Genomic DNA, 14,378 nt, shown 5'->3' with positions numbered 1-14,378 from the left:
ACTAACACTAATAAATTTTAAGAGAAATTCAAATAGTAGACTATTCAGTTTTAGATTTTGAAACTGTTAGAGCACCAACATAGACTTAGAAAGTCATAAGAAAATAAAAACTCCCAGAAGAACAGTTTAAGCAATTGTTCCTCTGCACCTATAGACATTTACAGGGGAATAGATAGAATGACAATCAACAAGTAATTGACAACTTTTACCTAATTAATCCAAATGATCATTAAATATAGTTTTACCATAGGGAAGTTTTACTTCACTGTATTACCAGTCTCCTGATAAGGTACCTGAGAACACACTTTCCAGTACTTACCTAGTTCCTGAGACTAACCTCAGGAACCACTAAATACACTTTGGACAAATATTTTTATACCACCTGGGAGGAAACCTAATACATGTGTGCCAAAAAAAAATCTCTGTGATATATCTACAGCATATGGGAATAATTCTCTTGATTTTCTAATTAATAAACTATGCCAGCAACTCCACTAGCAAATCCCAACAACTTCTCCCTGAGATTTTCTTTTTCAGAAGTCTGGATGAATGAAGATGAGATTCAAGACAACACATAGTGAAAATGTGGGGGCTCAAAAGGAAAGGTCACCCTCTATTCCAAACAAGCACTAGAAGATTTCAAATTCAGAGCTTCAGCTTCTAAAGAAGATTTCATTCCTACTGCAGCTGGAACTTTGCCATTTGTAGCAAAGTGAATACACAGGGCAAAATAATCCTGAAAATTAATGAAGCAACTCCCAAAATGAGGAAATTGTTCCTCATGCACAACCAAAGCCAACTACAAAAAGATACAGGTCTCTGCTGTGACAAAGTGCTCAAAAGCCCTGCAAAAAGTGTAGATGGTCACAGAGCTATGTGCCCAGAAACAGCTCCTCAGGCCGCTTTGCAGGCTTGATGGATTAGTAATTTCACAGAGACTTCCTCTCCTGGAGCAACACAACTACCAATCACTTTGAGGCTCAAATTGCAAAATAACAGGAGAAATATACTTTTTCCCAGACTGATTCTGATCATGCTACTAGCAGAATGATTGCTCTGCAACCAAAACTTCATATCTAGTCCCTTCACATTTAACATGAAGCCTCTAACCATTTTCATACACTTTAATGTACCCATAAAGGGTGCATAAACCAACACTGCTCACCTGACAGCTGGGGCAGACTAGCAGAAAAAAGAGCACAAGCTGCTCCTAAGGCCAGAGCAGCAGTTTGCAGAGACCTAAGCAATGCTGGTCACAGGCCCCTGGACACCACTTGCCATTTGACTCATAGTACCTGAATGCACACACAGCACTGACCTGGCCAAACTGTGAGGGACACCACATCAGCTTGTTCAAATCTTGCATGTGGGCAGGAAGGAGGAGGAGAAATAGAGTCAGAATTAGAAACATCATCAATTTCTACCTTCAAGTACAATCACAGATGTAGGACCAAAAGGAGAACATTTCCAAAGAGCATACAGTTTTCAAAACTTTCTGAGTCCTCAAGTTTGGCTGCTACACCCACAGCAAAAGGCTGGATGTCCTCTTAAAAATGTTAACAGCTTGTGTTCTGCAGTTCTAATTTGTTTTTTTTTCAGTGAAAGCACCCTGTTTTCACCAGCCAGCCTTCCACCAGGCCATCAAAAACAAGATCACTGCTTACATTTAATTAAAATACATATTTTTCCTGAGTTATTAGCGTGTTTTCAGTCCACAGTATTCCCAGGGATTGTGCCACTGCATAAGGTTTCAAGAATCTCTATGCAGGAAAGACTGATTGTACCTGGAGCCCTGGCAGCCTGCCCAGTAAGGTTATTTCATTCATGACCTGTACCACTATAACCCAAGTTTCCCCCCTTCCATTTCCTTTGTCCAAAACAGACCTTAATTTGCAGTGCACAGCATTATACTCTTCATTGTCCTGATCCCTCATCACACCTAGATGGAGCTGTAAGTCCCTTACACCAGGACACAGCAAAGTTTCCTACTGTTTTATGGAGTTCTAACTCCTCTTGAGAAAGCTTTTAACACCTGTCTTGAATAGACTCCAGTTCCTGGTAGATACAGGGCATACCTACTCATCTTCATATAACCTTGCAAAGTAAGTGGAAGCAAACTACTCAGTGCAAGGAAAAACACACATAATGTGCACATGGGCTTACAAAGGTTACAACTAACTGCCCCAGGGTTGGCTATCCTGTTTCTGTGGGCCTCTGCTTCTCGGGCAAAAAATCCTCTTCCTTCAGAAAGCTTTGGGAAGACCTTTTCAACCATTCTTTGCTGCAGGAAGTTTACCTGGCCCAGGAGATCCAGGAGCCTCGCAAGGAACAGCTTCACACATCTCGTGGCATTAAGAAGCCAAGAAAACCAGACTGTTTTCCCATGACTGCAGCACAGAGCAGGGATCACAGCTGGTGAGATGCTTCCTCCAGTCCTGTTGAAAGATGAGGAGGAAGTGGCTAAGTGCTCTCCATGGTCTTGGAGAAGTCACAGCAGTCCAGTGAAGTTCCCACAGACTGGAAAAGGAGAAGTAATGCCCCCTGCAGCCCGATGGCATTGAGGTCTGCCCACAGCCTGGGGCACATCTGTGACGTCCTGCAGTGTGGCATCAAGCTGGAGAACATCATCCTTGACCTGGCCATGGGCGGGGTGAAGCCAATTGACTTTGGTTGTGGCACCTTCTCTGAGGACACGCTCTACAGTACCCAGATGACATCAAGCTGAGCCCACACCCGGTGTGGGGGGAGATGCTCCTGGTGCCAGGCATCGGCAGTGGAGGTTCCCTGCTTTGCTGTGGTGGGGCAGGATTAATCTGGCAGCCAGCTGCCATGCTGCTGTGTGGCAGGGAGGGTGTGGATGCTGTGGAAGTGGAGCTGGCTCCTGGCCTGGCTGACAGCTCTGCCACTCACCCTGGGCAGGCTGGGTGTTAAAGGTCCAAACAAAAAAAAGGTGGGGGGGCACAGGGGAGGAATTTTTCTCTCCCTACCAACACAAAGGTTTGGCGAGTTGAAGTGCCAGGACCCAGAACAAAGGTGTGGTTGATGATTCCAGATTGCAACCTGCTGGTGGGGTGGAGGTGAGGAACAGACCCCCAGCACCTGAGAGAGGGAGCAGCTTTTCCTGTGTGCTGGCTTCAGGTCATTTTTGCTGGCTGCTGTGACTAGGAGCCACCATTTTGCTAAGCTGGTGAAAGCATCTTGGAGGGAGATCCTTTCCAGCTTGGCTCTCCCTGTTTTGGCTGCTCCCACTCTCCAGGCACTTTGAGTTTCAGAGAGAAAGAGAGAGAGAGAAGAGTCACAGCTGTTTTTTCTGGATATGCTGCAAACCTTTTCCTTAAGGACAGCTACACCAGAATCTCTGGAAACCACGACCATCACCACCACCACCTAACTTCCAGTGTTTTCCTTCTATGAACAAAGGACAAGGAGAAAGAGTCTGCTTTTCCCCACAGAAAAGGCTCCATCCTGCCCCACATGAGTCATATAGCCCCCTTGTCTCTGCCTTGCTGCAAGAAGACTGAGAGCTGACCTCGAGCCAGCTGAGGTGTGACACTGTCACCTGCTGTCCCTACATATAATTGCACTGACAGAAAGACACATGTTTGTTTTGAGTTTTGTTGCTACAGTGAGGGGTAGCTTGGCTTTGGCCTGTTTTACAGTTACATACGTACATATAATAGTTAAGAACTGTTATCCTCTTCTATACATTTCCTAATTAAAGTTAATTTTCTTTTCCTTAAATTTAAAGGGGATGTAGTATTGGTTCTTGAGAAGAAGTTCCCTCCTCTAGTTTAAATACACACTTTGGTTTCCTTTAAACTAGGACACTGGGGCAGGGGATGTCAGGCTGGGAGTCTGTCCAGCGATGTCTCTTTAAGTGAGATGCAGACAGGCTGATTTGGGCTTCAAAAGGCTTTGATATTCTGCGGAAAGAGGAAGCTTCAGTTCTGCACTGTCAAGACGGTTGTTCTTTGAAAAGCAGCTCTGGTCAAGCAGAGGTACTGACCCTCTGGATTGTAAAGGTCCTGAAACCTGCCTTGCTTTGAGAAATACTCCCAAAGGGTAGCAATTTGGGTAGTAATTTACTACAGGAAAGCACCTGACACAAGTCCAAAAGAATGAATCCTCTCAGACCAAATGCTGGGCTGCTGAGTTCCAGAAAGTTCAACAAAGGGACAGTGCCACTTCAGAATTGTCACTGCAAGTGGTACTGATTTCCTACTTGTGATGTGCCAGCTTGAACAGTGGGAATCCTTAACAGTATTTGCTGTCCATAGGCAGTAGCTCCAGACAAAACCGCACCTCCTTCCTTGTGCTGCCCCTCTCTCTTCCATGGCAGGACTGTCAAACAGGAGCAGACTACGTTAAGAAATAAAAAATAAATTCAAACTCACTATTTCAAAGTCAAAAAAATATTTCTGAAGAATACAGATATCAGATTTTACCACATTTATTCTACAAAGATTTTGTTCTGTCCTGCTGATACCTGAGTATTCAAAAGAAAACACAAAACATGCAGTTTTGGTCAGTAAAGTGTCCATTTAATAAATTCCTTAGCCACATTTCCCACCCCCTTCCTCCCACCATAAAATTTCAACTCACACTTAAGCAGATGACATATAATTTGATGGTGTACAGCATAAGCTTTTAAATCTGCACTCTTAATAGTAAGAGTATTAAGGGCTAGTATTACCAAGAAGTCAGATGTGCCCATGCAAAAAAAAAAAGCAGATTTTTATATACAGTCCCTATTTCTTTCTTATAAATTTAAATATTTTACAAAAATGTATTTTCAAAATGTATAAAGCTTAGTGAATACCCCAAATGTATCTTAAAATAAAATGCTATCTGGTTTCAAAGGTTATTTCAACAATGAAGTCTAAATTGCACCGGATAAAAGGCACTTGTGCTGTGTGATGTCTTAAGCAAATATACGTTAGTCTTGTAGTACAGTAATACAGTGTCCTCTTGAATTCATGCAGCTGTCTCTGAGCATCAAGCATCATTAATGCAGCCAAAAGAGATCTTGAGTAAACTTGATTCCACAGTTGCAAAAACATTTTCTATCTCTAAGTCGAACATACAGCATTGTGCTCCATCTTTGACTCTAGAATCAACTACTACTGAAAAATTGCTGGCATTCACATGGGAATTCAAACTACATTTCATTCTCTCATAAGTTATAAAAAGTATGTCATTTAATTATGAAACTAAACCATCGTGAACAGCTCAGTGTTCAAATAGTTTGTGCCAATGAAAGTCTGTATTTATAAACAACCTAGGGGCTAGTTTTCAAGGAGCAGTGCATTGTATTTTCAATTTCCACTTCACTGTTGAGATAAAAGCGCAGTCCTATTTGCCTTCATCTTCTCCAGCCTTTTCATTAAATGGCTATTGGTCATCTCCATCTCTTCTATCTTATCTAGTGCTGTTCTTAACTGTAAAATTAAAAGAAAAATTATGATCACTTTAGTTTATTTGGACTTCCTGCTGTTGTCTTTGCAAGAGTAAATTATGTCAGGAATAGAAGTATTATGCGCTTTGTAAGAGTGCCACAGAAGTTAAGACATAACACTTTCATTACTGCAGGCAGAAAAAACAGAACTAAACTGCTAAAAATTATTGTGAAGCAAGTGAAACATGAAACATGCATTCATTCCAAAAGAACTAGGTGTCTCCAACTTCCCATTACATGAAAGTAATTTGCCTAGAACAAGGTACAGTCCTCTTTACCATTATTACTTGCATACAGATACATATTCCCACAGGTAGCAGGCATCATGCTAGTCATGCAGCAGCATTTAAGCAAGCATGATCAAACAGCTCAGTTAAATACAGCTTCTTCCCAGCATGCTGGAAAATTCCCAGCCTGTCACTTGACATAGGGACCATTCATTTCCCCAGTAATTTCTGTAGGAGGATTACTTTAAAATATTACAAGTTAAGAAAAAATACAACTTAGAGCCCTCCTTTCAAGAGAGAACGGCATTGAACTGTAGTCAGTATTACTTTTATATGCCACAACTGTGTCCTGAATGCAACAGGGAGACTTGAAGGCTGTCTCAAAAGACACTTAAAAGCTGCAACCAAAGATGACAAAAAAACAGAGCTCAGAGGCAAAAGACAGAGCAGTTCAAGACTGAAAGGAGCATACAGCTGAAAAGGAAATCAAGTCAGTTACCTCTCGCTGAAGTTTCCTCTTTTCAGCTTTCAGTTCATCTTCTACTTTTTCTGCATTTTCTGCTGCATTTTTATACCTTGAAACCTGCCCCTCGAGTCGTCCAATCTGCAAATCGAAACAAGACAGGAATGACTACTCAGTGTCCCACCTGGAGCTTGCCTGCCACCAGCTGTTCATCCCAGGACACAGCTGAGAAGGCACAGGTTAAAGAGCTAACCAGAGAGAAGAGTTGGAACAAGAACAATAACGAATTGGGGAACACGTGGATTAAAAACAAAAGCTGCAAAGTTGAACACCAGAAACCATATAAGAAAGTAAAAAGTAGAATGGAGACTGTGAATTGCATCAGGACAGATGAAAGAGGTCTTGAGCCCAAGCACAAAGTTCAGCAGTAAGGAAGGAGCCTGACACAAATCCTGTTGCAATCTGCAAGTGTTAAAACACACTCACTGGAGTGTTCTATTTACACTCCCTGCTCCCCCCCAAAGCCACATGACAGGCAGCCTGAATCTGTGCAAAAGGAAAAAGCTATGCATCTGTGACTCAAATTGTAATTCTTTATGTGATTTTTTTGGTAATAATCTGGAATTAATTTCCTAAAACACAAAAGTACATCAGAACAGAAAGAGGAACTGAAGCTATTAGTTCAAAACAATCAATTTATGTAACTTTAATTACTTAAAAGAAAGTCATAAATACTGTATAAGGTACAAAATTTACTCTCTGAAATTCAAGTGTTTGTTTTCATAGATATGTGTCTCTCACACTTCATAATTGTAAATCAATAACATGGTATTATAGTCCACCATCTCTGTAGATTTTCTCTTACAGTGAGACTGTGCACAAGTATTAAATTGCAGGAAATATGAAAAAATGTAGTGCCATTCTGTGCAACCTAAAGGTCAAACAGAAAATCAAATTATGAAATATCTTTTCATGGTTTTTGTTAAAAAGTATTCTAAAAGTGTGCAGATTAAGTGTAATGATAATAAATATGAAGAAAGACACACTTACATTTTGTTCCAAAGTAGTTATATCTTGTTCAGCTTTTGAAAGCTTAAATTTGTATTCACTAATTTGTCTGTTGGCATCTCCTAGACAAAAATTGACATGAATATGATAGTTAAAGCAACTCTCTAAACTAGCAGTTTCCCTCTAACTAAAATTCATTAAAAAGACCATTTCATTGAGAAGCCTGTATACATTACAAAGAGATAAATGTTCTTTCAGAAATCTTCAAGAATACGGAAAAGAAATAATTTTCCTGTTAGAGAACACAACTGATTCTGTAAGAATGTGCAGTAAATCTCAGATGTACCAATGAGAAACACACCTTTTAAAACACCTGTTTAGACCAGCAAACTAATTCCTTAAAAAAGAGAGTCAAGACAACCAACCCACACCACACAAAATGGGTCAGACCACAATAAGCATAATAACAGTTTAGACATTTGTAATAATATTTGAATAATGAGGACCACAAGGCTTGAACGTGACTGACAAACTCTAAGGTGCTTTGCAAATTATTCTAGGGCAACATCTGAGCCCTGACATCACCAGTACTTTGTTCATGTTCAAGCATATTAAATGACTGCCAAACAAGTAAAGTAAAGATGAAGGAACACCTTGCTTGAAATGGAAAGTAGCTTAGTGCTTCTATGAAGCAACACTGAATATCGTGTTAAATAAAATTTCATGTTTTCCTTCGAGACAATAGTCTTCTAGATTAAGTTTCTGTACAGAAGATTCAACAAATTAATTAGGTAGATTTTTAAAATTGAAAGTGAAATTCTATTGTCTAAAACCTGGAATTATTCAGGTAGTGGCACCCATTCTAGGCGAGGTTAGCAACTGAAAAATAACTTCCCAGAATGCTGTTATTCGACACTGAAAGAGGCAGATTTTAGGCTATTCTACAGTGAGGAATTCCCTGCAAGGATGTATACCAACAAAAACCTATCTGCTCAACAATATATTCATTCACAATACTACCACTGCACAACAAAAAGCTGTTTCCTCTCCACAAGAATAACAACTTTGAACAGTAACCATATACCTACTTTGTAGTTCAATGAGCTGCAAGTCAGAACCATTCTCCAAGCCTATGAGATCTGGATTCATGCCATCACTTTTGGAATACTTCTGTCGTTCTTCTTCCAACTGCATTTTCAGTTTTCTAACCTGAAAAAAGAAAGTGTTCTTTTGTGAAAAAGAGACTCTCAAAGTTCAGTTGTTGTGTATCTAAATGTTCAATTGTAACAAGGCAGAGCAGTCCTCAGATGCCACTGGCTGTGGGCAAGAGCAGCAGAGCCTGCAGGGAAGGCAGGGAGGGAGTCCCTGAGGCTGCAGCCCCTCCTCACACTGGGCCATGCAAAGCCCAGCCCACCAGCCTGGTCAGTGCTGCAGGGATATCTGCACAGGGCAGGAGCACCCAGTCACTGACAGCTCCCTTTCAGAGGAGCAGATGGCATTAAACTCTTGTTTATGTTTATATTCTACTGCATACTATTTTCATTCTAAACATGCAAGGAAATATATCCTGGTGACATTACAGAGAAAATACTTCACAGCTTTTTTGAGGGTCCTCTCTCATACTCCACCTGGAAACAATAGTCTTAGGCAAATCTGTAGTGCACATTAGTTTTAAACAGTTCCATTTCATGCTACAGCAGCTGTCTTGGGATTTTTCCAGTAGTCAGGAAACACAGATTTCTCAGCTATGTCCACTGTATGGAGCTTATCAAAGAAGTGGGAGCTGCGATTCTGACAGTATAAAAATATTGTCCTACAGATTTAACAGTATACACTTGTGAAACTCCCATTCATGATACAAATCAAATATATTATCAGTGATTTTTACTATTATGTAGTGAGAAATATGTACATAAATATTTATATACTTACACTTAACACTATAATTTACTGACATTCCAAACCAAGCATCTATACTGTAGTTAAGATATATTCACAGCAAAAACAAATATTCACAACACCAGTTAAAATTTACTATGTCTTCAACTAGAGGCACAAAACCCACGGTATTCTTAACAATTGCTCAATGTCTGTATGTTTTCTTGAGTCCTCTCTTCTCAATACTGAAGTGTATTAAAGTATAACTACTTTGATAATTCTCTATTTGAGTAACTGCAATGATCAATAAATAATATCACTCAGCAATTTTGAAGAAAGTGCCATATGAGCTAACAAGAATGTAATTTTACTGCCTTTAGTATTTCAACATAAGACAAAATGAAAGAAAGAGTGTTAAGTACATGCACTAATAGTAGAGTCGGCAGCAAGTTAGATTGCAGCTAACCAGTCACTGAAATGAGGTTTCTTTACTAATGAAGTTCAAAATCACATGGATAAGGAGCTGCTAATTCCTGGCAGCCAATGAGGTAAGAAGCTGAGTATTTTGTTTTGTTTTAGTGTTTATGTATTTGATCAAGCACTTCTAGTGCTTAATACCTGTTTATTGATAATATATTAATAGTCTGCAAAAGGATACACAAAACTCTGCTTTTTAAATGAATAGCTTACTTTACCTGGGATAATAATTCCTCCTTTTCTCCGGCCAGTTTTCGTAGCCTGATATCTAAAAACCAAAGAACCAGATTAAAAATCAGAGAAAACTGTAAATAAGAACATGTTTTTCACAACTTTTCATTCTATTTCAAATAAAATGCTCTTCAAAGCTGGGAGCATAAAACTTTGATATCTCACTAATAATACACTAATCTTCAGTTAATGAAAAGAGAAAAATATTTCATTCACACTGTTTATTAGTATAACAATTTCAAAAACAAGACCTATGGGTTTAGTAAACCTTCAAAGTAAAATAAAATAAGGATATTTTATAATAATAAAAGTAATACTAAACTATTTTGTCCCAATATCTAGAACAGCCACTTCCAACAAATGCTTCTTCAGATTTTATACTCTTTTCTCTGTCTCATTTTGAGGCTGCTGTCTCTTCAGGGAAACCATGAAGTTTTCCCCATATGTTTTGTAAAAAGTGTTCTCAAACCACGAAAAAATTCCTTGGGGAAGGACCCATGGGAAGGTGGCAAGGACTGTAGTCAGCCAGATCAGTAATGGCTACAAAACAGTCTGCCAAGGAACATCGTGCTAAGATTAGAGCAGCTGCCCTAAAAATTGTAGCTTTGAGACAAAAAGCATAATGACATTTGTATTTCCCTATGAGGAGCCAGAGCAGAAATATTTATCAAGTTTAACTTCTGTCAATACAAAAATATGTAACTATCATCTATTATGCACAAATATAGAGATGTCCCTTCACACGTTAACACAGTTTTACAGTGTATGTGCATTTCCTATGCATATAATAACTTCTTCAACCTAAGGAGAAAAGCAAGTTAAAGTAACTACTCCTGCAATATGTACCTTTCTGTTGTCCCTGTCATTTTTTGTTTTAAAAACTTCTTTTCCTTGTGATGGAACCTGCACTTGCTGTTCTTTCATTGATCACACATACTTCTAAAGAATTATTTTTATGAAACATAATGGAAAACACACTAATACAAAAGCCTACACTTTTAGGCAAGATGTTTTCTCACAGTAATAAAACAGAAACTGGACCAAGGAACAGATCCATTTCAAACATACAAGCACATATTATTTTTTTTCTTACTCAAAATATAAGATCTGTCTTTTTACTCAGTGTAAGCAAAAAACTAAAATAAATCAGTCCTAAAAGCTGTGTAAGCATGTACTACAGAAGCATCACAGGTATCTTTGTGCAGCTGTAAATCACACCCACTGTGACTAGGAGGGAAACAAGGGCCTCTAATACTATGAAGTATGTCAGGGTATTTTTACCTAGTGGTCCTTCTCCTGCAGATTCCAAGACTTGAGCAGCTTCCTGTGATACGACGGTTATTGCACCAACCACCGACTCATGGTTTACATCACCATTTGGTGTGCCATCTGGAATTATAACTAATCCATGTTTCTGAAAATGCAAAAGAATGAAGAACACTCATACAAGGAAAGTGCTAAAATATAAATTTACAGAAAAGTTTTTTCAGAGCTTTTGAAGTTAATTGAAACAGTTACAATGAAATGGACCATTTCTCCTACCCTAAGGTCAGGTTTTCAGACTGCACAAGAATAGTAACCACTCTTCCTCTTTTGCACTGACCTCAATTTCATGCCCCATTCTTGGATTTCTGTTACTGTAAAGGAACTACTACCAACATACCTCTCCTCTCTTCATTGTTTCCTTCAGGTCAGCCAACTCCTCTCTGAGCTCATCTCGCTCATTCTTAATGCAGTCAAAGTAATCTCTCTGTCTTTCTAGGGCCTGGGCTCAGGCAGATAGCAAGAAAAAGAATGGCACAGAGAAAGAGCACATGACAGACAGCAGAGAGATTTCTACAAGTAAATACAAAGAGCTTAATAAAAGTAAAGAAATTTGAAGGTATTTTGAAATATATTTCAGTAACATCTTTAACATATATCTCTGACAACTGCTTTCTACAAATTGCTTATTTAGCTTCATGCTGCATTTGTCATGATTTTTTTTCAGGCAAGTCTTATTCTATAAGACTCTATTCTAGATTCTATTCTAGAATCCATTCTAGATTCTATAACAGAGTTTTATATAGTGAAATGCATTTTTTCATGAATTTTTATAAACTAATTTGAATACCAAAAAAGTAAGTGATTCTTCTTGACACAGGCACTCTGTGTAGCCAGAAAAAAAAGTGCTGACACTCAAGTGGAAAAGACACTAAAACATTACATCTATTGAACTAGTTTCTTTATCTTTTACAGGGTACAGAAGTAGACACTGTACATCATAAAAGACCTTGGATGTATTCACTTACAAATACTAATTCACCATTAAACCAAAGCAGTTGGTTTTAGAGGAAATACCAAGCAGCAAACTCTAGCAGATCTATTTTAGCACAAAAAGGTATGGCAGCAAAAAGTGCAGTATGGATGTGGAAAGGTTTCCTACCTCTGCTGGAGATGTGCTACCTGGCAGTTAATTGGACACTTTCACTTCACTGGGCAGCATTGCAGTATCCATTCAAATTCAACACTACATGCATTAAAAATAATCCTCACCATACAGCAACTGCAAAAGTATACACACGTTTTGCCAAGCAAGTTATCCAACTAAACCCTATGTTATGTATGAATGCTTAGGAATGGACTGATACAAAGAAAGAAATGAAGGTGGATACTTTTGCACTGTAACTGCCCCCCAGAGCTGCAGCAGCTGAATTCTGACAGACACTTAGAACCTTCAAAGTTCAACAGAGCATTTTAACAAGTGCTGTTGCTCTCGATTGATTATCATGTAAATGTAACATTTAAAATATAGGTAATTCAACATGAGTGAAAACATTAGCTCTGGTATCTTAGATTAAGAATTTGTAAGATCACAAAATCGATTGGGTTGGAAAAGACCTCCAAGATCATCAAGACCAACCCTTGGTCCAACTCCAGTCCCTTTACCAGATCATGGCACTCAGTGCCCCGGCCAATCTCAGTTGAAAAACCTCCAGGGATGGGGAATCCACCCCCTCTCTGGGCAGCCCATTCCAATGCCTGAGCACTCTCTCTGGAAAGAATTTTTTTATGATATCCAACTGATGTCCTATCATGTCCTAACACACACTAGATCTTTAACTACATTATAAATAACATGAAGAACCTTAATCATGACCTCGTGTCCTGCGATGATGCTGACCTTCCCAAAAAGCTTTTCAAACCTCATCCTAATGCACGAGTGTTGTGATGGGGAAGGAAGTGAAGCTGACATAACTATACATCTCAAACAATGGAGAGTACGGTAACCATTCAATGCTGGAAAAATTCAGTAAAAATCCTACTGTTTGTATGCTCGGGGATTATTTTGACATGGATTTTGTCAGAAATGTACTTCTGCAATTCCTCTGTTGGGGACAGAAATCAGGACAACTAAGCTCTGTGGGCATGTTTTAACATACCATTATGAATAAAATCATATGGCAGAAAGTAGATTTGCTTGGGGTCTTATTTTCTTAATATTCCAAAAACTTCCATGGAATCTGTACCAAAGTCAGAGTTGCCATCACTAATTTCAAATTGATAATGCTTGCACAATTTGCAGCCACCAAACAGTAAAATAGCTGTGTATGTCAGGAATATAACCTGAAGTGCCCTCAAATTGTTGGAATTTAAGATCAAATAGAACTGCAAATTTCTATCAGTGTAGAAACAGGACAACATGAGAAGGCAGGTGTAAAATAAACTCATACTATCTTTCTTCTGTTTGCCTCCCTTTCTTTCTCTGAGGCAGCAGAAGTTTTTCATACACTGCAAAACTAGGTTACCATTTTAGTTATAAATGACATTGTGAAGCTTCTCAGAGATCTCTGAAGGTGGAATAGAGTAAAAATAAGCAAAGCTGCTCCATAGTAGGGAGAAGGACTCAAAAACTGAGCTATGAAAAGTATTAAAATGTTTATAGATGTGGGGAAAAGCAATGTTTTTACGTTTTTATAACAGATTTCAATCCTGAGATTGATTGAAATAAAAAGTAGAAAAATACCCAGTTACAGTGTTTGTAAAAACACAGAAACCTGAAGACAAATTTGGCTAAAGGAAAATTTATCTTTGTTGTCATTCTGTCTGGTAGACGTATTTTGAACATTAGATATGCTCTGTACTAACTCCGGCAATGTATTGGAAAGAGCACAAAAATACTGGACAAATTGAGACAGGAAGTATGGAAAGAATACAGTAAATTAAAGATAAAAAACTTTGAGAAGAATGTCCAGAAAAACTTAACAATGTTGAAAACTTTTAGTGATGGAAAAGAATATCACAATAGGGACAGAAAGACTGAAATGTGAAATAAACAGAAGACAGTATAGCGGGGTGCATGTGAACTGGGCACCATCAGTTAAAAGATAACTTTTCAAAGTGACTTGAACTCCAGCAAATAAAACAAATTTCAAAGAAATCTGCATATATTGGAGTCTGGTGTAAAATTCAGTTAGATAGCAATGATCCTAGAATTACTGAGATGCAGAAAACCCCCTTCTGGAGGCTTTCCAATGATCTCCCTATTGCCAGCAGGCAATCTCCCCATGGCCCAGAAGAGCCCCAGGCTCAGGGCCATGCAGTTATCACCCAGGATCAGGCTCACTGAGACAGTTTTGGGACTCCTGGGCTGCCCAGC

At 38.9% G+C, this 14,378-nt stretch overlaps 1 protein-coding gene across 3 annotated transcripts in view; it reads right to left on the bottom strand.

Moving 5' to 3' along the window:
* Positions 1 to 4,434: 4,434 nt before the first annotated feature.
* LRRFIP2 (LRR binding FLII interacting protein 2) overlaps positions 4,435 to 14,378 on the bottom strand; it is a 55,432-nt gene continuing 45,488 nt past the window's right edge. For 2 of the 3 annotated variants that reach the window (XM_071561554.1, XM_071561555.1), the window contains 6 exons: positions 11,021 to 11,153; positions 9,727 to 9,776; positions 8,242 to 8,362; positions 7,196 to 7,275; positions 6,182 to 6,286; positions 4,435 to 5,438 (listed from right to left, as the gene is read on the bottom strand). In XM_071561554.1, the coding sequence (XP_071417655.1) occupies positions 5,328 to 5,438; positions 6,182 to 6,286; positions 7,196 to 7,275; positions 8,242 to 8,362; positions 9,727 to 9,776; positions 11,021 to 11,153 (600 nt within the window). In that variant the 3' untranslated portion in view covers positions 4,435 to 5,327. Of the gene's footprint in view, positions 5,439 to 6,181; positions 6,287 to 7,195; positions 7,276 to 8,241; positions 8,363 to 9,726; positions 9,777 to 11,020; positions 11,154 to 11,402; positions 11,505 to 14,378 lie in introns of all 3 variants that reach the window. The other variant, XM_071561556.1, reaches the window with a different exon arrangement.

The sequence above is a fragment of the Pithys albifrons genome, chromosome 7 (genome assembly GCF_047495875.1).
Source record: "Pithys albifrons albifrons isolate INPA30051 chromosome 7, PitAlb_v1, whole genome shotgun sequence".
Classification (NCBI taxonomy): Eukaryota; Metazoa; Chordata; class Aves; order Passeriformes; family Thamnophilidae; genus Pithys; species Pithys albifrons.
The sequence above is the reverse complement of the archived record's forward strand: the minus strand, read 5'-3'. Positions and strand labels throughout refer to the sequence as shown.